Below are 26,406 nucleotides of genomic sequence, written 5' to 3' on the forward strand. Positions count from 1 at the left end.
TGGCAGGCGGGACGTGTCGTCACGCTTGTTCATGTTGTGAGGGTGTTTCTCTATCTCGATGGCTTCCATGATTATTCTCTTGTGGTGATGTTCCATGTTAAAGAGCAATTTGGAATCTGCAAAATTAATTTCGTGTCCTGTTTCTTTCATGTGTTGGTAAAGAGAGGAAGTTTTTTCTTCTTTTTTGACGGCATTCTTGTGTTCTGCGATACGTGCATTTATTCGTCTGTTTGTTTGTCCAATGTACGTGGCTGGGCAGACTTTGCAGGGTATTTCATAGACCCCTTGGTTTTCTAACTGGATTTTATCTTTTGGGTTTCTGAGGATATTGGCTATTTTTTGGTTGGTGCAAAAGGCTGTTTTGATATTGTGTTTATGGAGGATTTTGCTAATTTTATCTGTAGTGCCCTTGATATAAGGAAGGAGGGCCATGCCATTGTTTTCTTCTGTGTCTTGGTTTTTGGGGGGTGTTTCTTTTTGGATTAGCTTCGTAACCCTGTTTTGCTGGTATCCGTTGGCGATTAACACATTTGAGAGATTCTGTAACTCAGTTGTCAAGTGGTCTTTGTCAGCCAGGCGTTTGGTTCTGGAGATGAGAGTCTTGGCTACGGAGTTTATTTGTGCAGGGTGGTGGTGTGATTGTGCATGTAAGTAGCGGTTGGTGTGTGTTTTTTTCCGGTAGATAGTGTGTCCTAGGGAGCCATCAGGTTTTTTGTAGATTAGGACGTCAAGGAAGGGAAGTTGGTTGTTGGCTTCTATTTCCATAGTGAATTGTATTTTGGGGTGTAGGCTGTTGAGATGTGTGAGGAAGCTATCTAGTTTTTCCTTCCCGTGTGGCCAAATTACAAAGGTGTCGTCAACATATCTGAGCCAAAGTTTGGGTTTGTGTTCTGACTTGTCTAAAGCATTGGTTTCAAAGTGTTCCATGTACAGATTTGCGATGACCGGTGAGAGGGGTGATCCCATAGGTGCTCCTTCTATCTGTTTGTATCTTTGTCCATTGTGGATGAAGTACGTGTTGGTTAGGCAGTGGTTGGTCAGGTCCAGGATGTATTCGGGGGGATTGTATTTGTTTTGAATGGCTGTCAAGGCTTCATTAATGGGCACTTGTGTGAAGAGAGATACAACATCGAAGCTCACAAGTAGGTCATCGGGATGTAGGTTTTGCTTCTTTATTGTTTCTATGAACTGGAAGGAGTTTGTAACGTGTGAAGCGATAGATTCTGCATAGGGCTGAAGTTGCTTAGCGAGAAATTTAGCGAGATTTTGTAGAGGTGAGCCTATGGAGCTGACTATTGGTCTGAGTGGTGTTCCTTCTTTGTGTATCTTGGGGAGACCGTAGAGTTTGGGGCATCTGGATGATTTTTCTCTGGGGATGATTCTTAGCTGGATTTCTTCACTGATAGGAGAGGCTTTTATTTTGGATTTGGTGGTTTTTTCCAGATAGGTGGTGGGATCTGTTTTTATAGGTTGGTAGGTAGGGTCTTGGAGTAGATTTGATAGTTTTGCTTGGTAGTCCGATGTGTTCATCACAACAGTGGCATTACCTTTGTCTGCTGGGAGAATGATTATGTTGTTGTCTTTCCTCAGGTTGGTGAGTGCTTTCTGTTCTTCTTTGTGTAAATTGCTTCTGGGTGGTTTGCTGGAGCAGAGGATGTTGGTGACTTCAAGTCTGATTTTATTGGCTTCATCTGGGTTGATTTTGGTTAGGCTAGCTTCGACTCCGCATATGATGTTTTCCGTGGGGATGCGTCTCGGGGCGACTGCAAAGTTGAAACCTTTGGAGAGTACTTTGGTTTCAGTTGAGGTGAGGATCCTGTCTGATATGTTATGTACTGTTTGTTTCATGGGTTGTTGTGGAGGGTGGCTGGGCTTCTGGCGTTTCTCTAGTTTGTGGAGTTTGTTGGTGTGTATGTCTGTCTTATGTGAGGACTCTGTTTCAGCTCTCCAAACGGCTAGTTGTTTGCATTTGTCCCAGAGTGCAGGGTGGATTTTGTTACAGAGTTTGAGGTGAAGAGTGAGCAGATCTTTGTTGGTTTGGTTTAGTAGGTATCTTTTCTTATGTAGTTCGTTTCTGATTAGGGATAGTTCAGTTCGTTTCAGGATCCTTTCGGTAGCTGGGGTTTTAGAGTGGAATTTAAGTTGGAAGCATGTGGGAATTAAGTTGTTGTCTCGGCAGTTGCGTAGGAACAAGAGATCACATAAGATGGTGGCTCTTCGGATTTCTAGTTTCTCGTAGGTTCTTGTCAGCTGGAAGGTTTCCTCCCCGTAGAGGTGAGATATTTGCTTTCGTAGATTTTCACGGGTACCGGAATGTAGGTTTTGGTGTCTTCGGGTGTCTTCCCGTGTAAGAGTTGGGGTGTCTAGGCGACGTTTCGACGAGGTCTCACTCGTCATCTTCAGGCTGGTGCTTTCGGCTTCTTGTTACTAGAACAGAGCAGGATCTCAGTGTTTGAGTTCCTATAAATACTGTTGAGGGGGTGTGGTGTATAGCCTCCAACGTTCTGGGCAGATAGGAAGTTCCTAGGTTAATGTGCCTTTTCTTCTTTTGTTCATTAATTACTTGAGGGATATCTTGAGTGATTACTTGAGTGATATTCTGAGTACCACTTAGGAGGGTCATTAGGTGTGGATTAGTTGCTAAAGCTTTCGTGTCTTGACCTCTTGACCTTGTGAAGAGTTTTTCTGAGAAGATGGCTGTACTGCACTTAGTTGTGCTCTGGCTTGGCTTCGTGTATAGGGGCGAGCTGTGGTTTTGTGCCCTGTGCCAGCCAGATCTGTGTAGGGATTGCAGGGGGGTGCAGCATCCGGAGGTGCCACTATGGTTTGGCTACTGGATGGTGTCTGTAATTTATCTGTGGAGAGGGTCTGGGTTTGGGTCTGGTGTGGTTGATTGGAGATGGCGTTCTGTGTGCCTCTGGTTCTGGTGTCGGTTTTTGTGGGGAGGGCTAATTTCAAAATTGCTCTTTAACATGGAACATCACCACAAGAGAATAATCATGGAAGCCATCGAGATAGAGAAACACCCTCACAACATGAACAAGCGTGACGACACGTCCCGCCTGCCAGACATCTGGAAATTAGCCCTCCCCACAAAAACCGACACCAGAACCAGAGGCACACAGAACGCCATCTCCAATCAACCACACCAGACCCAAACCCAGACCCTCTCCACAGATAAATTACAGACACCATCCAGTAGCCAAACCATAGTGGCACCTCCGGATGCTGCACCCCCCTGCAATCCCTACACAGATCTGGCTGGCACAGGGCACAAAACCACAGCTCGCCCCTATACACGAAGCCAAGCCAGAGCACAACTAAGTGCAGTACAGCCATCTTCTCAGAAAAACTCTTCACAAGGTCAAGAGGTCAAGACACGAAAGCTTTAGCAACTAATCCACACCTAATGACCCTCCTAAGTGGTACTCAGAATATCACTCAAGTAATCACTCAAGATATCCCTCAAGTAATTAATGAACAAAAGAAGAAAAGGCACATTAACCTAGGAACTTCCTATCTGCCCAGAACGTTGGAGGCTATACACCACACCCCCTCAACAGTATTTATAGGAACTCAAACACTGAGATCCTGCTCTGTTCTAGTAACAAGAAGCCGAAAGCACCAGCCTGAAGATGACGAGTGAGACCTCGTCGAAACGTCGCCTAGACACCCCAACTCTTACACGGGAAGACACCCGAAGACACCAAAACCTACATATATATATATATATATATATATATAGGCCTTGTCCACCAAATTCTCTGCAATTCTTAGCTACTCCAGGCCCCAGGGGAATGGAGCTATTCCCCAAGAGCCAGTGATTTATGGCACTGAATAAACACAGATAACTATGCAATACGCTCGATAGCCACCACACCTCTGTCAGTAGTGTACACCTTAAAAAAATAAGTGGGATAATTTTAGGTCACTTATTTCTAGTACTGATCTCCAGTGTATGGTCTAACATAGGCATAGGCAACCTCGGGCCTCCAGATGTTTTGGGACTGCAATTCCCCTCACCCCTGACCACTGGTCCTGTTAGCTAGGGATCATGGGAGTTGTGGTCCCAAAACATCTGGAGGGCCGAGGTTGCCTATGCCTGGTCTAACAGAAGACATGTTTCAAAGCTACTACCTGCTATCGTTTCAGCTTCCCCCGTCCAGCATAAATTCCTTTCATGCTTTGTGTATTTCAAAGGTGAAATAAATGTGATGGATAAAGAAAAATTGCTCGTGTTGAAATTTACAAAATGCTTCAGACGCTGACTCATGGTCATGACAGTTATTGAATAACTCTGTTTGAACAAAAAAAGTCACACACAAAGGCCAACAAAATGTGTGCTAGTATAATATCATTCCAGCTCAAATGCTCTGGAGTAATCACTGAGCGATAGGGATTGCCAGTTTGCCAAAAGGTTGTCATCTTGGCAAGCACCCAATACCAAGTTAAGGATGTAGTCATCATGAGGAATTCTCCAACAGTATATAATACCTAGGAAAATCACACATGGAGGGCTAAAGGCCACCATTTACAATCAATTAGTTTTTGGCTTTATGTACTGTGCAAACATAGCTTACATTATCTGCGTGGAAAATATTCAGCAATTAAACACTTGCAATCAAGGAGAGGGAATGCATTGTGCAAAGGCTATAAATCCACTCATGTGCTGTCTGTGCATATGTGCAAAAAGGATGTTGGCCAAGTTACTTTCTTCGGGTGAAAGATGGATATATCCATGGTAATACCCTTTAGTTGGCTCCATCATCTGCTGGTGAGAAGTTGCAAGTTTCCACGTTCTTGAACTTCATCCTGCTTTTCAAACATAAACTGTTTAAAACTCAGTCGGAAATGGATAATGGTTTGGATTTTGGCTGTTCATTCGGAATGCCCTGGATCATACTGCCACTTGCGGAATGAACTGACTTATTGGACAATTGTATGGAGGCTAAATTATTTATCTGTTTATGTGTTTATTTACATGATATATTGATTCCCACCCCATCAAAAACCATTTTTGAGGAGGCTTACATATCATAAAAACAATAAAAAATACCAGCTGGCAAGATAACGTAATGCCCTCCCCCTCAAAAATTGAAGATGGGAGAAACGACAGAAGGAAGAACAACTGGATATTATTTTGGAGTGAACATTTTAAATATTTTGAAGAAATCCTGTACATATATACAACTGAAAGACAGATAGCTGGAAGTTCTGTGTATTTTTATTTCTTTCCATCTATTCCTGTTTCTTTTTTCTTCTTATATTTCTCTGTTTCGTATCTCTTTGTTACCTGCTGATAGGACTCACCTTTTTCTGTTTGGGACAAAAGTTGAGATATACTTGTGAGAGAAGACCTGTCCTGTCTCCTCCTCCTTTTTTTGCTTTTTTATTATTTTTGGGCTTAGATTAGTTTGTTTTTTATTGCATTTTGAAAAATCTTAATAATTTTTTAAAGCCTCATTTTGCCTATTGAGTAGGCCAACCCATCCAAGATCTTTTCTGCCTCAAGTATCCATGAACTTCTGTAAATGTCTGAATTCGTACTGCCTCTCACATAACCTCAGTTTCTTCTGATAAATTTTCACTTTCATTCTGTTCAGTCAAGAACAGAGGCTGCTCCATACAAGGAAAGATGAGCAAAAGGTTGGATTAGTATAAACTGAGAAAGTGTGTTCTCCTTCATGGAGAGCACGTATTGTGGTGGGGGCCGCCAGGACACTCCAAAGTTGGGGGGCGGGCTAATTGATCGTTGGCCACTGATACGATTGGGGCTTCCCTTGTTGTTGGGAAGAAGTTAATGTTGCAATTTTTTGATTGACAGCCAGAAATAGTAAAACTCCTTGCACGAGGCTAGGGCTTCCCCTTTTCACCCGTGCATCAGATTGCCCGTCCCTCCCTCCCTAGAATAGGGTTGTTCGCTTTGACCTTGCTATGCGTGTCATGGGGTCGTCTGCTTTGGAGCGGGGGCCTGGTAGGAATTTTGTCCATCTGGCTGATTGGCTGGGGCCATTTGGTTTTTGCCTACTGCATAGCAAATCGTCACAACTTGTAAGGTTGCGGTTTGTAAGGCATTGGTTTATGGTTTGGTTGGTTGAGGGGCATGGATTGGCTGTGCCTGCCCCTCTAATGCTGCTGCTGCAAGGGATTCCGTTAAAGGAATTGGGGGCTAACTATTGCTTGTCCACTCTGTCAAGGGGGCTCGGGCCATAGCAATGAGCTCCTGGTTGCATTTGGGGTGAGGGCAGGTTCCCTGCTCCGCGTAACCCCCAAGTGTATTCCCCCATTCTGACTTTTGCATCGTGCGGAATGTCAGTCTGTCCCCCATGGTGGGGGCAGATAGTCGCAACCAATGCCTACGCAACCACTCACAAATTTGTATTTTAATAAAGTTGTGGCCAAAATTATGCCAAAAATCTTAAACAAAAACTTTTGTGTGATGTGTGAGTTATTGGGGTGGACCTGGGGACCTCGACACGCAATTATAGCCTCATTTTACCATCACTGCATAAGTTCCCGGGGCTCACAGGACAATTCTATACCTCCCTGCTGGTTCCAGATACCAATCCTGCTACAGCATACAACGTTGCCACATTCTGCACAGCAGCGTTCAATATTTGTCAGATGATAACCTGTGCCACAGCCTGGATGTGATGAGCACTCGTACTGGAGTGCTCTGTAGACTGATAGCTGTGGCCTTATATATACTAGCCTTTTGAGCTCTTTCACCCTTGTCTGATATTCCTAACCCTTCTTTTAGACTTTCTTAGCCTCTTTTGGATTCTTATGGATTTTTATGTATGTATTCTGTTTTAACTCCTTTTAGTTTGTTTTTTTTAAAAAAAAAAACATTTAAAAAAAAGATTTTAAATGATTGTAGCCCTCCCTCCTTATGCTGGTCTATGACTATAATAAAGATTTGTTGTTGTTGTTGTTGTGCTTGCTCCATACAAGGAAAGATGAGAATTACAGATCCTTTATCCAGGTTATTAAATAACTCATTTTATTACAGATTCATTGGCCTACTACATCCCTGCAGGTGGAGGAATGCACAATCAAAGGAAGATATGCTGTATGTATTAACTGGAATATTCCTATTTACTGAAGGGAGGGGAGTATCAGAGCTGGGAACCCCTCTTTATGCAAGACCCCTCTCTCCCACATGCACAGATCCCCCATTGTACATGGCACTCAAACAGGGTTGAAGATGTTTGCCTCCTTTAGCATCCGCTCATGAACATGAGGGCACAGCCCCCAGTTGCAGACCCTCCAAGTGCCCCTATTTTCCAGGGATGTCCCTGATTTAGAGAAGCCGTTCCTGTTTCTGATTTGATCTCTGAATGTCCCGCATTTCTGAAGAACGTCCCTATCTTCATTGGAGAAATGTTGGAGGGTATGGAGTTACCTGACCCCTGAGCTGCCTGAAAGCAATCCTGAATAGGGAAGGGTTTTTAAAAATGTGTAATTATGTTTTTATGTATGCTGGAAGCTACTGGGCAACCCAGTAAGATGTGTGGGTTATAAATAGTAATATTATCACTATGGAATGGGGTGTCCTTATTTTCATCAGAGAAATGTTGGAGTGGGGAGGGAGAGAGAGAGAGAGCTTGACCCAGCCTTCATTCTGGCTCTTATATGTCATTCCTTTCCTTCGAGATCATAGGAATGAGGCTTAAGCCCTGAATTGACCACCTTAGATGCAGGAGGGGCACACAGGTGTATTCCTGTTATTAGCATGTTACAAAAAAAGCTGACCAGCTGCAACATAGGCCACATTGTTCTAGCAGCCCTGGTGGGTACAAGAGATGAGCAGCCAGACCTCACCTGGGACAGCTCTTTGATACCTGGTATAACAGCTGATCAGATCAGGTGCAACAGCATATTCCTTAAAGGTTATAGCACTGACTGAGGGAGTCTCCTAGGTGTATGTAAAGAGTTCTTCTGTTATTTTAATTTGACACTGAGGCCCATCTGAACTTCACAGTTCAGAAGGCCGCACATGAAACCATCTTTAAGGTTATAGTTTTCAAGAGCATAAGATGTTACCATGGATAGGTTATAAAAATATTAAATACTGAAGTCACTTTCTCTCTACCATTTAAAATAACTTCTCCTTTTGACTTCCTAAGCTTTTTATCTCATATCTGTTTCAGAAAAATAAATCATTCCGGAAATATCCCCTTCAAAATTCTTTCAAAATGCATAACTCAAAACATGTTGATTTTGATGCACCTTGCATATAACTTGCTTCAGTCCTGAGCAATAGAACATTTAGCAGATGTTTTCACGCTTTTCTAAATCACTTGTTTAGTAGTGATTTAGCACTACTGCATCCTTTGATAGCAGGCCTGGACAAACATAGCTCAGCTTTGAGGACTCTCCCACCAGGACTTGGTTCTGGATTCTGCTTGGAACTGCAAAACCTAAGGCCAGGAAGATACCTAGCCAGCCATAACACCTCTGCAAAGAGAAATGAGACCCCTTACAGTAGGTTAGAAAGGGGGATTTTTGCAGCGGCACCATGTCCCACTTAAGAGTTGCTAGGCCTCAAAGTTTGGACTGATGTTTGGGGGTTTTAGGCTGTGATCTTATACACAATTATCTTCAAGAAGTAAGCCCCAAAGGGACATGCTTTTGAGTAGGACTGAGTATAGTCATGTGTTGTCACCTTTTTTCTCAGGGTTTCCAAGAAGCATTAGAATACGGAAAGAAAGCCTAGGCCCCTTTCCTGCTTGGCTTGTTGAAAGGAATGAGATTCCTTGCTATTACTTCTTCTCTCACATCCATCAGACTCTGCTTCTGATGCGCCAGGTGTTCTTCCCTGCCTCCATCATCTCCCAATTTGGCCGCCCCCCTCCTCTCACAGGCTCCTCTTCCGGATTCCCTGAGTCTGAGGCTCCAGAGGCCTGACAACTCTCACTTATTTCACCTTTCTCCTCTGTGGAAGGGGAACTTCCATTTAGAGTTGGAAAGCACATCCATATGCCAGATGGATAGAGGAAATTTGTTCAAAGTGCAGTCTTCATGATGTCACCTCAAGAGACAGAAGGATTGCTTTTAAACAAGGCCTACTTAATTGCAGTTCTTATCTCTCCTCTCAGGAAGAGTGCGCAAATTACATCCGTGCCCTTCACCGATTCAACCGAACACACCTGCTGGCCTGTGGGACAGGAGCTTTTGATCCCGTCTGTGCCTTTATCCGAGTTGGCCATCAGTCAGAGGTAAGAAACACTCTGTACAATTAGCCCAAAGAAGTCCTCTGTGAGTATGGGAGTGGGGAAACTTTGTATAGTCTTCCTTCAGGTCTCTGTGGCTGCTGTCTGGCTGTCTGTCCCCACACCAGCTGCATTGATTCTTTATCGGCTCTCGGAACCCACCCTTTCCCCGAAGGTTGCAGAACCACAGATGGTGAGCTAGACAGGAGCTTCAGTGCCACTGCTGAAGGACCCAGCTAGTTGTAGATGAAGCTGCTTGGAAGGAGAGGAAGACAAGGCCATGAGCCTTGAAAGGTCTACAGCTCCTAAGCTCCCAGCTTCATTGAATTGCTTCATTGACGAAGCCTTTGAGGAAAGTGATACATACTATGACAGCCAACGTGGTCCCGAAGAGTGATAAAGACCATTATTACTCAGGAGACCTGCATTCTGGTCAGAATGCGTCTGTGGAGAAGGAAAGCTAGTTGTGAAGACCAAGACAGCCAGACCTACTGGCTCTCTAAGATGCCATTCTAATTCCAGAGCCAAGTGTGATGGTCACAAGACCACCATGATTCTTATATGAATGTGATTAGTTGTGTTGTATCATTCATACTCTCCCAATAAGAAAATGGAAAAGGATATAATGTTCAGAAAGCAGCATTAGATTTGATTTAATATATTTTTATTGCATGAACTTTCAGAGAGAGCCTACCAGCTTAGGGGTAAACATCAACTGACATCCCTACAGACACAGCAAGGAAGCTTAGAAAATATATGCAGTTACAAAGACTGTCCTTTCCATTTACAGTTTTTATCCAAACATATCAGAATGTTTGCCAAAATAGTTTGCATTTTATTATAAACTATCAATCAAAGAGTGTGTACATATAAATTCTAGCCATAATTCCCAACAGAAAAAAGCATTGCTGAATGATTTCCTAGGGAAAGATTTGGATGGATTGAATAGGATCTGCTGTTTCCTAGGATATTGAAAATCTCCTCCTAATTGCTTGGAGCAGAATTCGTGAGCGATATTTACATTGGTGTAAAAATACTGTATACAAATCACATATATTTTTCATCAAATGTTACACTTGTTTTGAAAGTGTGGTTTCAGTCAGAGACATTACTATAGGAATGACATCCATGTTTATGCATGCTCAGCCTGAGTAAATGTTCTCGCTATAGCAGTAATATACCTTGCATTCTCAATTTAAGGCCTGCCAGTTGGAGCTGTTACCTTAGTCTTGTTTGTCAAACAGGCTATAGGGAAGCAAAAACCTCTGAAGATCATACATGTCAATGGATATACTATTGGTTTTGTGAGGGAATGTTCACAATCACCCTAGTACAGCAATGCACTTTGTATATTTTTATTCTTAGGCTCCATTTTTTGTTTTGCCGATATTGTGTGTGTGTGTCTGTGTGGTCTGATCAATAAACTTTGCTGTTGCTTCAAGATACATCTATCAAGAGCCAAGAGCCTATATACGTAGCTAAATAGTCCCTCTACCTCCAACCCCATTCAGATGAACTATATAGATAATAACAAATAACCAGAATCTGCCTCCTCACCACCCACCCATTTCAAACCAGCCATTGCACACACAGCCCTTTTCTTGGATTGCCATTTCAAAAATAAGTTCCCACCCGCAAAGAGCTATTTTACAATCTATCTAACAATGTTAGTTGTTATGTTAGCGTGCTACCTGTTCACTTTATCACTTTTGTTAGTTTACGTGGAAATTGTTCGATTTGGTTGTGCACTTTTTGATGATTTTATTGTTTATGACTACTTTTTATGTTTGTAATTATGCAATCTCTTATATGTTGTAAGCCGCCTGAGCATGGTTTTAACTTTGGAAAAGTGGCAACCAAACAAAACATCAGATTGATTGATTAGTGGTTTTTTGTTTTTAATTATTTGTAGTAATTCTACTTCTATAATATTGTGAGTTGCCTTGGGTGGGTTACGTCCCCTAGAGGCAGCCTCTAAATGATTTTAGAAATAAATAATGCATCCAGTTGAAAAGGCTGCCAATGGTTTGTTCCGCTTCAGCACTGACTAAATGCTCTGTAATTAATTACTCAGTGAATTCTTGCAGGCCTGTTTCTCATTCTTGGTTCTGTTAGCTGTTTTGTGAGCTTCCATGTATTTCCTCATCAATCAATCAATAAAAATGAAAAATGCATATAATGAGGAGGGATGTAGTGCTGCAGCTAAGAGACTGAGCTCAGAATCGGGAAGACAGCAGTTCAGATTTCACCTCCTCCACGAACTCATGAACTCAGACACACAGCCTCATTCCCCAGTACATACATGGGAGTTATGCTCACTAACCTATGTAGCTGTTGTGTAAGGATTACAGCAAACTCATGTCCATGATGCATTTTGGACACTCAGAAGTGCTCCACGGGAGGCAATGGTTGTTCTGATTGCTGTGGTTGTTAATTCTGTCTGGATTGTACTGAGATGTTTGATCCCACCTTTCAAGCAACTAGGCTTTTTCTTCATTTGTTTTTTTTTAAAAAAAACAAACAGAATGCTAAAGCTGCAATTCTCCCTATGTAGACTTGAAAGTGCATCCCACTGATATCAGCAGGCAGTAAGCCACAAGGAATTCAATAGAACTTGATTTTGAGTGGCCGTGGTTAGGAATGCACAGTAAATCTCATTGATTTCAGAGGAGCTTACTCATAAGTAACTGTCCTTAGGACTAAAGCCTTAGAGCTGTAGCGGATGAGTTTGAGCCCCGCATGATGAAAAGAAGTGCACAAACATTTTCATCCTCCCCCTTCCCCCAAAATAGCATTCTGGGGAGCATGCTAATCTAGAACCCTTTCTCTGACTCGTTTGTTTTGTATTTGATTTTCCCGCTGCCATGAAACAATAAGGGGCTGCCGCTCACCTGTTTTAGCTCTTAATGTGACACAAACAAGGTTAGGATTAGGGTGTAAATCTACCTGAGCCCAGCATCAGCCGAGTTATATTTCCAATTGCACTGTGCATGAATGGAGATTTTACCTGCCATTTATTATCTGTTGAGCTCCAGTGCATTGTTTGAATTCACAATAAAAAAATTCTTCAGAAGAAGTGTGCATGCACACAAAAGCTCATACCAAGAACTAACTTAGTTGGTCTTTAAGGTGCTACTGGAAGGAATTTTTTTATTTTGACTATGGCAGACCAACACGGCTACCTATCTGTAATTTGAATTCACAGACTTTCTTTCAGTTCATTGTTTCTGCTCTCTGTCCTTCTTATGCAGCCTGCAAATAGATTCCCTTAATTCTGTCAGTAGTTATAGGCACCCAGGCAAAGCACTACAGCTTTCACAAGGGAACTGGGATATAAACTTGTACAGCTGTCACAGGATCTAAATGTGGCCGATGGAATGTCCTAGGACATGCATGTATTGGTGGTGTGTTTTTTTATTTAAAAAAAACACACAAGGCATTTAGAACTGACAAGTAGAAATGCTTTTTATTAATTGTCTCCATAACCAAAATTTATGCTGTGGCTCCCCGCTCCGCACATCTGACAAGTAAAGGAAATGTGGATAAATGGATATTGTTATATTAATAAGACATCTGTTATATAGGATTAGTGATATTAGTCAACCGTGAGGCCATGTGACAAAGGTTTTGAAAAATGTGTTTCACCTCATGGTAAGTTATGAAACGCTTGCGTGAATCCACCAACTGAAAGAAAAGGAGAGCCATTTCCAAGTCCTGTAGCACCTTCAAAGATGAACAAATGTTCTGTGGCGTGAGCTTATATGAGCCAGACTTTACCCAAGGCATGAAGTATTTACTTAAATTGGTGTAATGAGAGAAGGGTTGCTGATTTTTTTAACTGATGAGGCAAAGTGGTTAAATAATACAGGATAATGACCACTCCCCGCATTAACTGCGGGGCGACTTTTGCATGGTCGCGCACAGCCCCCCTCCCCCGAGACTACTAGACCCCCAGCAAGGTAGCTGGCTTCATTGCCCCCCGAGCTGGATACCTATAGGTTCCTACCTAGCCTCGTCAATTAGCCAATCCTGGCGGGGGGGGGGATTGCCAAGGGAGTTGGCCAAGTAGAGTTAGGACTGCCCACACGCACAATAGAGGGTGTAACTTACCTGTTGGTCCTCAGTCAGCTCCTGAACTTCCCCCACCCTGCCCTCCATCAGTTTATGCCTTCTTTCGCAGTTAACCTTCTTCTTTACAGCTATGCGGGCGCTGCTGCGGCCCTAGATGGTTGCTGTTGAGGAACCGGGAAGGAATTCCCCTGCATTGGCAGGTTTCGCCTTCCCCGTAGCAAAACGTCACAACTTTGGTGGTTTGTAGACCTTGGGTGGAATCCTTTAGTCTATCTTCCCTCAATTGGGGGGGGGGGCATGAAGTGGTGACCCATGCCCCCCCCCTGCGGCGGCGATCCCAGGGTTACTCATTAAAGGGGTTGTTTTGAGGGGAGGCACTGGCCATACGCCAATGGGTTGTCAGTGCTCTCCCCTACAAAATGGGGGGTGGGCTCTCTGCTTGAACAGACGTTCTTCAGAGTCAGCCCAATCCCCACACACTTTGGATAACCCTGATGTTCCCCAGATCTCCGGCTGGGAACTGGGAGGGATAAATCCCCAATGCCTAAACCAAGGTCTTCCTACACCTGAGAATTTAATAAAGTTGTGGCCAATTGTAATCCCATAACACGTTGTCAGGTGTCATTATTCCTCCCAGGGGTCACCTGGGGTTTGGAGGGGTCTCGGCCTGTCCATGCAAAACAAAGTAGTACAAGATTTAGTGAGTGACCAGCAGCCACTGGTCAAGAGCAGATTAGGAAGTTCTGTGGTTGAAGGGAGCACCTAAAGAAGGGCTATTGCATTCATTCATTTCCCACTCCCAGGATTCTGAAGTCCATGTTGCAGAGCTGAATTTGACCCAGGTCAAGTTCATGGTGCATAATCTGTTAGTGAATTCCAATTCCACGGCTTCATAAATGCAAATTGGACCAAATTTTTCCCCTTATTCCTACCATGTGCTAGATTTCCTTTTTCTGACAATGGAGATTGAGAACCTTTTGACAAAAGCTGTATTATCAAACTGGCTAATGAGGCTCATAACTTTGGCGCATGGTTTTCATAATAGGGTACTGTTTGAGGCAGCAATGCTGCCCATTACTTCAAAATTCTGTGTGTTTTGATTTGTAGTTTTTTAAGTGGTCCACCAATATCCCTAGCAATGTAAGTGATCTGTGGAGAAGAAAGTCTGAGAAACCTCTGCTGCAGGGCAATTTCATAAGACATACTTAAATCTCATGTCAGGGACTGGACTGAAGGGGAGAAGGAATGGTGGAGGTCGCCCCCACCCCCTTCCCCTATAGCTCCCTGAGAAAAGGAAGGCATCCTCAAATTACAGCAGGGCTTTAAGGAAAATAACAGCTCAGAGACAGCCAAACAACAAAGTTATGAGGTGTTAGGAGAAGGAGGAGGGGAGGCAGAGCAGTTAGCTGACACGTCACTGGGCAGCATAACCACCCCTACCCTTCTCCCAAAACACGGCGTTCGTTGTGAGTGCCAGAACAAAGATCACAAAGACAATTGACCACGGACTGACGCCATAGAAGCAGGTGTTGTTGCTCGAAAGGAGAGGGGAGGAGCTCAGTGTGAGCAACGCCATCATTGGGGAATGGCTGGATTCTTTGTCTTTCACCGTGATGACTGAATAAAATCATAAGTAATAACTTTCTTGTTTCCTCCCTGCTTCTTGGTGCCATTGGGGGAGGAAGCGAATTCCTCACGCCTGACACCTTGTTTTATAATTTTGAGTTACCTTTGTAACAATGGCCCACATTACCCAAGGCAAAGTTTTCATCCTCTTAGCTCAGGGGTGTGGAGCCCTTCAGGTATTGCCGAACTACAAATCCCATTGTGCCCGGCAAACATGGCCCATGGCTAGGGGTGATGTGAGTTGTGGTTCAGTGAGACACCCCAATCTTAGCTATATTGTAACCATCACTTTCTAGTGTGAGAGAGCCCAGATCTATCTTTCCCACCAACCACATTGTAATCAGCTGCCAATAATAAAACTGCCTCATCTTCAGTGAGTAGATAAATGCTTTCCGGCTCATTTGATGGAAGAGTCATATTTTAAGGCTTTGTTTTAACAATTTTGGTATGTAGAGACCATAGCAATCACTGCTGTGCGAATGAGGAGCTGCTAATTATGGACATTTATCTTTTAATGTGCAATTGGGTTTTTTTACTTATAAATTGCCATTTTTGCATTTTGGCATATGAAATAATAAGTAATTAATCTTATTTCTTTATTTTAAAATATTTATAGGCTACCTTTATGATTAAAACTGGGGTGGGTGGGTGCCTCTACACCCAAAAAGCAATGAAATGTTTTGGTTGACTGCATGGGTCTGCTGTGTGTGCCCTGTTCCCTCTTTGCAGGCATGATGTGTGATTTGATTAAGAGACTTTTGAGAGTGAGAAAACTGTAGCAATAGGTAAAGAAAATGAGGACTATTGACTCAGCTGGTTCTTTAAAACTAGAGTAGTTGACCTTTGTAATGAAGGCACTTATTAATACTTCTTGAGCAAACTACTGCAGAGAAAGTCAGGTCTCATTGTTTTGAAGGAGTCTTTGTATGAGACATAGGATGTGTGGATAGCTGGAGAAGGCATGGCTTTGTCTTGTTATACACTTCTCTGTGTACATCCTGCCAGTGTGAAATGAGAACTGGGAGTAAAAATGCATTATTGGTTTTTTTGAAGAGTCTAGTCACAGCCTTTCCTGGTTCCATATGACCCACTGCCTGTTCTTTCCCTCAGGTGGTCACGCCAGATGTGTGAAATCACTCAGCCTTTAGGTACATCGTCCAAAGAGCATTTAGACATTTATCTAACTACGCCAAAACCAGAAGAAGCAGAGTGGGCTTATAGTTTGTGGTCCACACTTAACCCCAGCTTGTCGTGAGGAGGGGGAATAAGATTTAGGTTCATGCATTTTCTTTGTGCTCTACTCTTGTGCACAACACAAGTAGAAAGGGACCTGAAGTCTATGTATATACTTCTGCACGTGTGATTCAAGCACCAAGGCAAAAAAAGGCGCAAGCTTTGCACAAGGGAAGTCTACCTGCCTATGGATTGTTTTGAGTTCCATCGTAAGCCCAGAGCCACATGATGTGATGCTCTGTACGAGAGGCACATTGCGGTTGTTAATCACCCTCTCTGTTCTTCAGTTCTCTTGATGTAAGATTGTCCTCATGAGCAATAAATTATTTTCTGCCTGATGACACCTACATTCTGTGGCCTCGCTGATTCATAAGAGAGCCAAAGGAACAATGGGCAAGTTTCAACGCAACCTCAGAATTCAATTTTTCATATTTTATAAGGGTCAGACTATTTGTCTGGCATAGTGTCATCTACTCTGTCTGGTAGAAGCTCTTACGATTGCCTACTTCCAGAGCCCTATCAGCAAGAGCTGCCAGAGACTGACCCTGGAACGGTCGGCATGCAAAGTCCTTTCGTTGAGCATGTGCTCTGCTGCTGTTCTTGATCATCAGGACCTCAGATCCATTCTGGGGTTAATTGCATGGTGCTACAGCACAGAGATCTGATGCTTCTGTCAAAATGAAAAGATAAATAATGTACTCCAAATTTAACAGAATACTTGAGTGGATCCGTGCTGTTATGGTCCCTGCCTTCTTCCTGAATTGGGCAAAGGTAAATTAAAATTTCATTTTGAAATGGTGGCTGATGCATAAACCATCGGTCTGACCTAAATATCACTGCATATCATTGTCACGGTGCGACCTGATCATTATAGGCTCTGTGTCTTCTAATAGCTGAGATACTTTTCTTCCCTTTATGGTAGTGCATATGCTTAGCGTGCAAAAGATCCTGGGTTCAGTCCCTGGCAAATTCAGGAAGGGCTAATCAGAGGAACTCCACTGCTGCCTTCATGTCTCTGTGTTTCAAACATAGGCATTAGGGTGGAGAGGGGTTTCTGGCCCACAGGTCATATTCAGGTCATATGGCGTGCGAGTTGTTCCTCAAAAACCATGCCCACCTGCCCCACACTTTACCTATATGATGGTGTGGATCATCTGCTGATGTGGCAACATGGGACACAGGTGGCGCTGTGTTCTAAACCACTGAGCCTCTTGGGCTTGCTGATCGGAAGGTCGGTGGTTCGAATCCCTGTGATGGGGTGAGCTCTGTCCCAGCTCCTGCCAACCTAGCAGTTTGAAAGCACACCAAAAAGTGCAAGTAGATAAATAGGTACCACTCTGGGGGGAAGGTAAATGGTGTTTCCGTGTGCTCTGGCACTCGTCACGGTCCTCTGTGTGCCAGTAGTGGTTTAGTCAAGCTGGCCACATGACCCAGAAAACTGTCTGTGGACAAACACCGGCTCCCTCGGCCTGAAAGTGAGATGAGTGCCGCAACCCCATAGTCGCCTTTGACTGGACTTAACCATCCAGGGGTCCTTCACCTTTACCTGATGTGGCAACACATGGCTTGCTGGAGCAAGGCACGCTTCTACCGCCAATCAGCTGATGGGTGGTGGCAGCATGTCTTGATCCATGGACATGAAGCTGTTTGCACTGAAACCATTGCTAAAATGGAGGCATTTAGGGGTTTTCACAATAACTCCTGTTAACAGTGTCTGCTGAATGAAGGCTAGCCCAGAGCAGCAAATCCTGCTACATCTTTGCATCAGGTGACCGTGAATGACAAATCACACCCACTGCATAGATTCTGCCCCAGGGCACGCTGATTGACAAGAAGTGTGGGGAAGGCAAGAATGTGTGCAAAGATACTTTGGACTTTGCCTGTTTAATTGATTTGCTTTATTTGCAGCACAATCCTAAACTTGTCCACTCAGAAGTCTATTGCATTCATTGGGACTTCCTCCCAGATTTAGCATGGCAGCCCTTTTCCTCGTGGTGTATTGGTACAGGAGTGCAGTTTGCAAATTACTGTTCTTGCAAGGCCACTTCATGCAGAACCACGTTAAGTGCATGAAATCATGCCATAATTTCAAAGCTTCCTAAATGGCTTCACATAAACAGTGGACTGAAGGGCAGAGCGCAGCAAGCAAACAATTTCAATAGTAACTAGCACTCCATATTTGATTATATAACTGGATTTGCTTGATAAACAGCCCTAATTGGTGGCTTTCTGGATGGCTGGCTTCTTGACCAGACAATGACATACTCAGGCACACATAAGCAGTGTGTTTGGCTGAATACGCTCAGGGTAAGAATTTGTCACACTCTTCATCTAGTGAAGGGCTGACTCCTGTTTGATCAGCAAAACCAGATGTTGTGCCTCCCTAAGCCCCTGCACGTTGGGCCGTGGAGATGAGGTCATAAGGAAACGGATCCAGGAGAAATAATTGCACAGAGCCGCCTTGGTTTGGATTGCAATATGATAGGTCAAAAAAGATAGCTTCGAATAACAAAAATAAATATTTGTACAATCACGGCTCTCAAGTGAATCAATGAGGTTTGGGTGGGTTACATTCATGACAAGCCATTAGGAAAGTGAGCACAGGCCATTGAGAAAGAATGTGAAGAAATATCATAAGCAAACCTTCATCATTCCCACCTAAATTGATGTCCTTTACAACTAGGGTTGGTTCTCTAGGCTTTGCCTACATTCAGAATCACCGTGTTCTGTGTGTTTCTTCTACAGCCCATTCTTAAAATGGTTCGCTCGCAAAGCCTGGGATTTGCTTCATAGTGAAGCCTTGCTCACCCTGGACTGTTGCAACCTGACAGCCAAGTTTACTTGGAAGAAGCTCTGAACTGCTGCCCAGAGTGCTTGAGCCTCTGAGGAGAGGGCAGGATAAAACAACCAAACAAGAAAATGGCTCCGTTGATAGGGCCTGCTTCAAACATTTGGCAGCAGCTCGATTCAAGAGTGATTGTGACATGTGTAGGCACCGTTATAGCCTGATCCCAAATGTGTTGACTCAGAAATAAGACCCACTGGGATCATTGGGAGTTATTTCCTGGTAATTCTGCATAGGGCACAAACCATGAGGCAGCTGTCCACGTTCTTCCACTTTTGCAAGTGGATGGAGTCATTTCTTTGAACACATTGCTGATGAGATGGGATGGAACACTTCTGTTCCCTTGAATTCTGCAGTGCAGAAGGTTCCAAGTGGACAAAACACCGGTAGGCGAGTTGCTCAGAGTTGAAAAATGGAAATAAGCCTTCAGAAGGAAAGCTTCCTTTGCCCAAAGCCCCTTGCTCATTTTCATGCACGTCCCCTGGGCCTGGCTACTCATTTATTGAATGTCTGTGATCCTCCACTCCTTAAAGACAAAGTGCTTTCCCCACTTTCACGTCTCTTTGTCAAGATGCATGGAAGTTCTGCAGAAAAATGAATATTTGTTGACCGACAAATATTTTTTCTAGATTCATTAACATGGCACTTGTAGCTTCAGGTTAATGATGATGTCTTAAAAAAAAAAAAGCAGTCCGAATGTAACTTGACATCTTCACGTGATCTTTCATATTCTTCCAATGACTGACAAATTGCTGCAAATGTGAGAAAATAAGTAAATAAGTTGATTTTGGACCTGTCTTCGGGTTTCATTCTGCTAGCTCCATTTGACAATTAATCTTTCAGCTTGTGATGACTCCTGCTGATATTCATGAACTGATGTGCTGTAAAGTACCAGGGAACCGGAATAAACACTAAATAATCTGTATTTAATAATATTTGAGAATTATTCCGGAAGTATCCCAAATTAATTAATGGTTTTTATCAAGAGACTCTTCACTGCTGCTTTTTCCCTATCTCAAAAAGGTCATCCCCCTAGGTGTGCCATCTTTTCATTCTCCTCATTTTCACTCAGTCATTCATGTAGAATGCTAATTACATCTTAAATATTCATAGGCTTGAAAAATTGCTATGCTACACTTCCCATTAGTTTTTTGGGGTTTTTTTTTTGCTTGTTTGTTCTTCTGATAAGCTCTACAATTTCCGGTAACCAAATCTTGTTTTCCTTTTTTTTGCTTTCCTGCTGTACTAAGCAAGGGTTTTGCACCTTCCATGAAACTGCAGGTGGCAAGTCTTTCTTTTCAAAAGACAGGCAATCTGGGTGGGGTCGTACTGAATCCCACCAAGTCAGGGGTTGAGCCTGGAAGAATCTCTAAGCTCATGCTTGCAGATTTTAGCAGGACAAAATCTGGGAGGGTAGAAGCTGGTGGATTATGTTACAAGTCTGGCCTGGTGGAACCTGACGGAAGCAGGGAACAAACTAGCTTTTCAGTTTCTATTCCGCAAAAGCTTATGCTGTAATACATTGTTTAATCTTTATGGTGCTACATGAGCCTTCATTGTTTTCATTTGCAATGTATGGTTTAGCTAGGCAGAGTGCATTTTGAACAGTGGTATCTTCACAAAGTGGTGATGGAACATGGGATGGGGGAGTTCCCGGTGTTCAACAAAAGCAAGAAAAATACGGCAAGGGTAGGAAAGCTGTGGTTCTCCAAATGTTGTTGGACTCCAAAGCCTATCAGCCTTGGCCTGTATGGCTAGTGGTCAGGAATGATGAGAGCTGTAGTCCAGGAACAGCTTGGGAGCCACAGGTTAGTTATCCATGGCCAGAGGCAGATTTAGGAGAGCGCAACTGGTTTGGTCACACTAGGCGCTGAGCCGTGGGTGCACCACAGGGGATGCCAGAACTATGAATTAGAATGGAGCATGAGAAGTCAGCTACTGCTGTGGCTCCAAGTATTGCCATTACCATCATTAAAGTGAACTATACACCCATGCAAAGAAAAGATTGGGCAATTTTCAATTGCTGTTTTGTTGACATGGTTACCATTTTGAATCCCTAACTGTGCAGTTGGCTCTCCAAGCAGTAAGCTAACCAATGCATTTTTTCAAAAATTAGGTTTTATTAAAGATTTCTTGTGTTACAAAACAGACAAATAAGCAGAGAAAAGTACAACTGGGAGAAAAGAGAAGGGAAGGAGAGGGGGAGGGAGAGAACTGATACATGCATGGATTTGAGTGCTCAGTATGCACTAAATCAAACCGGCATTCCTTGATCACAGCAATCGGGATGGCTATTTTGATAGGAATCCCAAATTTTTAAACTTACAACAAGGAGAAACCCAACTTCACTCCAGATTTTCCAGTCTGTTTTTACTTTACAGTTCCATATATTGTCTATATCATTTATGTGTAACAAAAATATAGACTGCAAAATCATACTTTAGGTTATGATTTATTATCTCTCTTTTGCTGTTTATCTTTAATAATAAAGATTTCATGACCTAGCACTATTGTTATTCAATAAATTTCAATAGTAAAGAAGATTAAAAACAGATCTTAGGGGAAATGGCTGCAAAGTATTAACTTTCAACATGCTTTTTAGAAAAGGAACAGATGATTCTATGTAGCTTTATATTAACTGATTTTAAATTTTCAATGTGTTTGAAACAATTCAAGTTCAGTGTCCCTTTGGCCCAATATGCCATCAGTAGTAAAGTTCTTAATGTGTCTAAACACCACAGAGATCTCCCTATGCTCACCTGTTTGAAAGTCCACACATAATCAATAGCATAAGGAATATTCTTTCAGCAAATATTTCACTGAGAACTTTCTATGTATGGTGTAATAATCTGACCATTTTATATTTGATTTGATTAATCTGATTTGCATCACTTCGCATTAAAAGTTCACAAAGTGACTTACAATAGATATAATACAATGAAGCATGTTAACTAATGTGAAGTATCAGTCCTTCAAAAGTTCTTTAAAAGCGTAATATGAAAATGTAGGACAAAAACAAATTTCCTGTCTGGTATTTACCCAGATACAAGGTCTGTTTCTGGATTAGAAATTTCAGAAATTTCAGTTTCTTAAGTCACTGAATATTCAGTCCAGCACAGATTTACACATACGTTCCATTGATACCTTTGGCCTTAATTACCCAGCTTTGACATAACACGGTTCATATCAACCTCCTTGTTTTCTGTATTCATCCGTTAATGCCCTTCTCTTAGTGCCACCTTTGTCTGAAGTGGGGTGCAGCAAGAGAGGAATTTGTTGGCTATGGAGCACACTGCCCAAGGAGGCTTATGTTGCACCAACATTGTTTTCTTTCAGACACCAGGCATAACCCTTCCCATTTGCCCAGACTTTTAACATTTTGCTGAAGGTTATTTCATCTGTTGGTTCATGCATCTTGCAACTGTTTCTCTATTGATACATGCACACCCACCCACAGATAGATAGATAGATAATACTTTATTCAGCTATAAGCCCACAAGGTAAAAAACCATCAATAAATAAAATAGCATTTTACATTCTAAAATATCAACTAAAATATTTCAACGCATACTCTCCTTGACCTTACATACAATCTCTAGATGTAGCATATTGTGGCCTTGATTATAAAGATGGTGGATAGAGGTTACTAGATTTTAATAGTCATGCAGCAATCCATGAAGTCTTTTATATGAAAGAACAGAATTCAGGAATCTTGTAACCTGTAATATTCTATAAGAGTCAATGTCGTGGAGTAGATAGGCTAGATGTGATTCAGGTGGTTTTGCAAGAGTTTCCAAAATGATTGAACTCAGAATCCTTGATCGGGAAACAATATATAAAGGACAATTAAACAAGATATGATGAAGGGATTCTATTGATTTGTTGTCACATGTGCATAAAACAGAGGTTTTACCATTAGAAAATCTATTGTTCAGCATATTTGAGGGGAACACATTAAATCTGGCTCTAACAAAAGCGAATTTATGCGACGCAACCGATCAGGTAGACAAATATTGAGGTATCTGGGGCATAAATGTAATGCCCTGGTTTATCAGGGAACAACACACCCACCCACCCTTATGAAGGTCGCTGTGAAATAAATAAATAGATTTGCCCTCAACTGACCAGTCTCCACCACCTACCTTGCATCTGCTCCCCCATCCTGGCACCAGTTCTGCTGGGTACCCTTCTCAGCCCTCGCGCTCTGTGGCCAGCTGCCACCACGCACACTGGCTCCCTGCAGGCAGGCAAGCTCTAGACAGGCTAAGCTTTCCAAGCTGAGAGTCTCTCTTCCCCTCTGTCTCTCCTTCCCCCATGGGCCCTCCCTATTAAGGTGGGGTGCTCCCCACTTTACGCAATTCCACTTATGCACACAGGGCCCCAGAAGGTAACCAAATATTTGGATATTTGATATTTGGTATTGCTTTAAACTTGCATGTGAGCCATTTTTAACTCACAAAGAAGGGGTGCAAATAAACAAAGACTGTCCTATTGTTAACTTTCAGCGGAGAACAGAGGGGAAAGAGCACAGCAAGCTCGGGGGAGGAGGTGGGTGGGCAGGGAGTGTATAAATTTGTGGGGCACTTCTGGTTACCAGTCTACGATTTGGCAATTGAGTAGCATTACTTTGGACTGCTGGAGTGTGACCTGGTACAGTACATCAACATTACTTAGATGCAGGAGATGTGAAGTATAAGTGAGTTGCAGTTGTAGTGGTATGAGGTACAGAAAGGTGCATTGCTCGAGTTTTTACATCTATGGTCAGCTGTGCTTGTTATATTTAATCCCAAGTGCCGGCACACACAAGAACACCACCCAAGATATTTCTTCTCATGATCATACTCCACACAGAAGTTCTCTAAAAGCTTCTTTCCATAGGTCTTTGTCCAGATGCATCCCACAGTTCGTACAGTACATTTCTGGGTCCCTTGCAAGTGGCCTCTGTACATCATGAGCTGCAGTTAGTAGACATTAGAAGTGAGAAATACTTCTTCATTGTATTAGTGCCTCAAGCGCAGTGGGCAAAAGATGGTGGAATAAGGGACAGCCATGCAGCCAGGAAAATTTGCACGCAGAAGAGCTTGTCAGCAACATTCACATGGGAGGGGGATTTGAAACACCCCCTTTTCTCATTTATAGCTACATCAATAATGCATATTCCAATTTTCATGGAGGTGACTGGAAGCATCCCTATTGTGGATCAGTGTCAACATTCCTAATTCCATGGAGCGTCCACTATTTCTCTTATTTGTCTTTGCTAAATTGTCTTTAGCGGTAATATGAAGGCCGTTGTCTCAAAAGAGCAGAGGGGAAATGCAAACAGAATGAAGTTTGCATGGACACAGACCGAGAGGATAGAGAATAGCTAGTTGGATGCAGAGCAGGATCGGGGCCAGAGGGTATTTCTGTGTTTGAAGAGCTATCAAGAACAGCTTAGGATAATAATTTTCTCATTAATATTAACATTGCTTATTTCATCAAATGTGAAACCTGTAACGAGAAATGGAGTGGGGTTTTGCATGATAAGGAATTGACATTCAGTCCTGACCTTCTTCGCTCACAAACTACAAAGAAATAGATACACGTTGTCTTGATGTGTGTTTTCGAACTTTGCCTTCATTTGCTATTAAAGGGCAATATACTATTTAAGATAGATTACTTACAAATACATCCATGTTTTTGAATGCTGTTGTAAATACTGTATATTCTGAAGTATAGGGGGAAAACCAAAGTTACCAGCTTTCCCCTCCATCTGCAGTAATGATGTTAAATCCACGCTACAGAAGCTTTATTGAGGTTGGCTATATCAGCTGAACTCTGACTTGTACACAGTATTTTTAAACCTGAAAAACCACAGGACATGTCAGTAAATCAGCAGAAAATTTAGTGTTTTGTTTAAATCCAAGCATAGGCTCCAAACTGAACTCTTAACTCGGTGACCTCACTAAGCTGAACGTTCCAGCTCTTCATAAAAGGATGGGGAGATGTACTGTATGAACACAAATGATCTAAGGAAAAACATACGGTTAAGAAAGTAACAACTAACTTATTGGGTTGAACCAGTGAGTCTTTTTTATTTCTTGCCTGCTTTTCTTAAAGCAGCCATCACAGTATGGTAAAGTATGTAAATAATAGAAGAATACATTATAAATCAATTGGGGGGAAGGGGGAATCAGCCGCTCAAAACCTTAAAAATCTCTGGGGTTTTGGCAAACTTTGGAGAGTGAGTCTTATGCTTTAGGAATACCCTGAGTTGTTCCTGTCATAAGGGTTGAGTTGACAGGATTATTTTAAAACTGATTTATATGCATTTTCACATCTGTGGAAATTAGGGCGCGAACCAAGTTATTGTGGGTGCAGATGCTTGGTCAGAATGTATTAAAGGAGCTGGATGTTAAAGCCTGAGTCTCAGACGCTCATGCCTGTCTGATATACATTTTCACTGATTTTAATATCGTGTTTTTCTGTTGTAACCTGTCCTGGGATCTTATGGCAAAGGGTGTGTCAGAAATCCAAAACGTGCATTTGTCTCATTTATGCGATAGAAAGGATTAGCTTTAAAATCTTACGTACAACAAAATAATGTCATTGGTCCTAAGAAGAGAGCTCATTGAATGGGGCGTGGTTTCTCTTTATCGTATATCATCTTTTGGCAAGTGCTGCCTTTTGATGTCATTGATTCATACCCTGTTGCTACGTTACAGAGTAGCTAAGACTTCACGAAACAAATAGTGTGGTGATTTTTATTTTATTTTTAAAATGGCAATGTTAATGCCCAATGAATACTTCTCAGGTTTCTTAAGTCATAGGTACCATAAATCAAACCTTTTCCTTCCCAGCTACACGGAGACAGAATAATCTCTAGTGCCTCTTCTGTGTTTTCCTCTATGACTCTATCCTAGTCATTGGAAAGAGACGGAGACATGACTAATGGCAGCAAAGTGCTACCTCATATCCTGTAGCGTGACAGTTTTTCTCCTGACATTTCTTTTACAGCACTGTTCTCACAAATGGCAAAGAGTGGCTAAAATTACAGTGCTAGTCCTTGAAACTGATATTAGTAGGGAACCGTTTTCCTTTGAAATTAGCATCATGTGGAACTTGACACACACAAATCACTCGATTCATGGTGAAAAACACCAGCGCTGGATGCTTCGGCGCAGCCAGCATTGTAGGCCACAATGTCCTGAAAGGTTGAGATGGAAAAACTCTACAGGAAAATAAAAAAGTCAATGTTGAAATTTTGCAGACCATTTCCCCAGCGATCCTGCGCATCTGCAAACATTTATGAAGAATATGCTTTGGTTTCTGTCAAATCGGGTAAGATTTACTGAAAAAACACATCTCTCTGTTTCAGTGGAATATAAATTGTGGTCCACCTTAACGTGGAAGGGTACCTTGAAGAATGTAAACCAC

At 42.5% G+C, this 26,406-nt stretch overlaps 1 protein-coding gene across 2 annotated transcripts in view; it reads left to right on the forward strand.

Moving 5' to 3' along the window:
* SEMA3E (semaphorin 3E) overlaps window positions 1–26,406 on the forward strand; it is a 187,174-nt gene that overhangs the window by 115,463 nt on the left and 45,305 nt on the right. For both annotated transcript variants that reach the window (XM_081191629.1, XM_081191630.1), the window contains exons 3-4: window positions 7,013–7,072; window positions 9,102–9,221. In XM_081191629.1, the coding sequence (XP_081047755.1) occupies window positions 7,013–7,072; window positions 9,102–9,221 (180 nt within the window). The remainder of the gene's footprint in view (window positions 1–7,012; window positions 7,073–9,101; window positions 9,222–26,406) is intronic.

The sequence above is a fragment of the Podarcis bocagei genome, assembly GCF_964188305.1.
Source record: "Podarcis bocagei genome assembly, chromosome: 4".
Classification (NCBI taxonomy): Eukaryota; Metazoa; Chordata; class Lepidosauria; order Squamata; family Lacertidae; genus Podarcis; species Podarcis bocagei.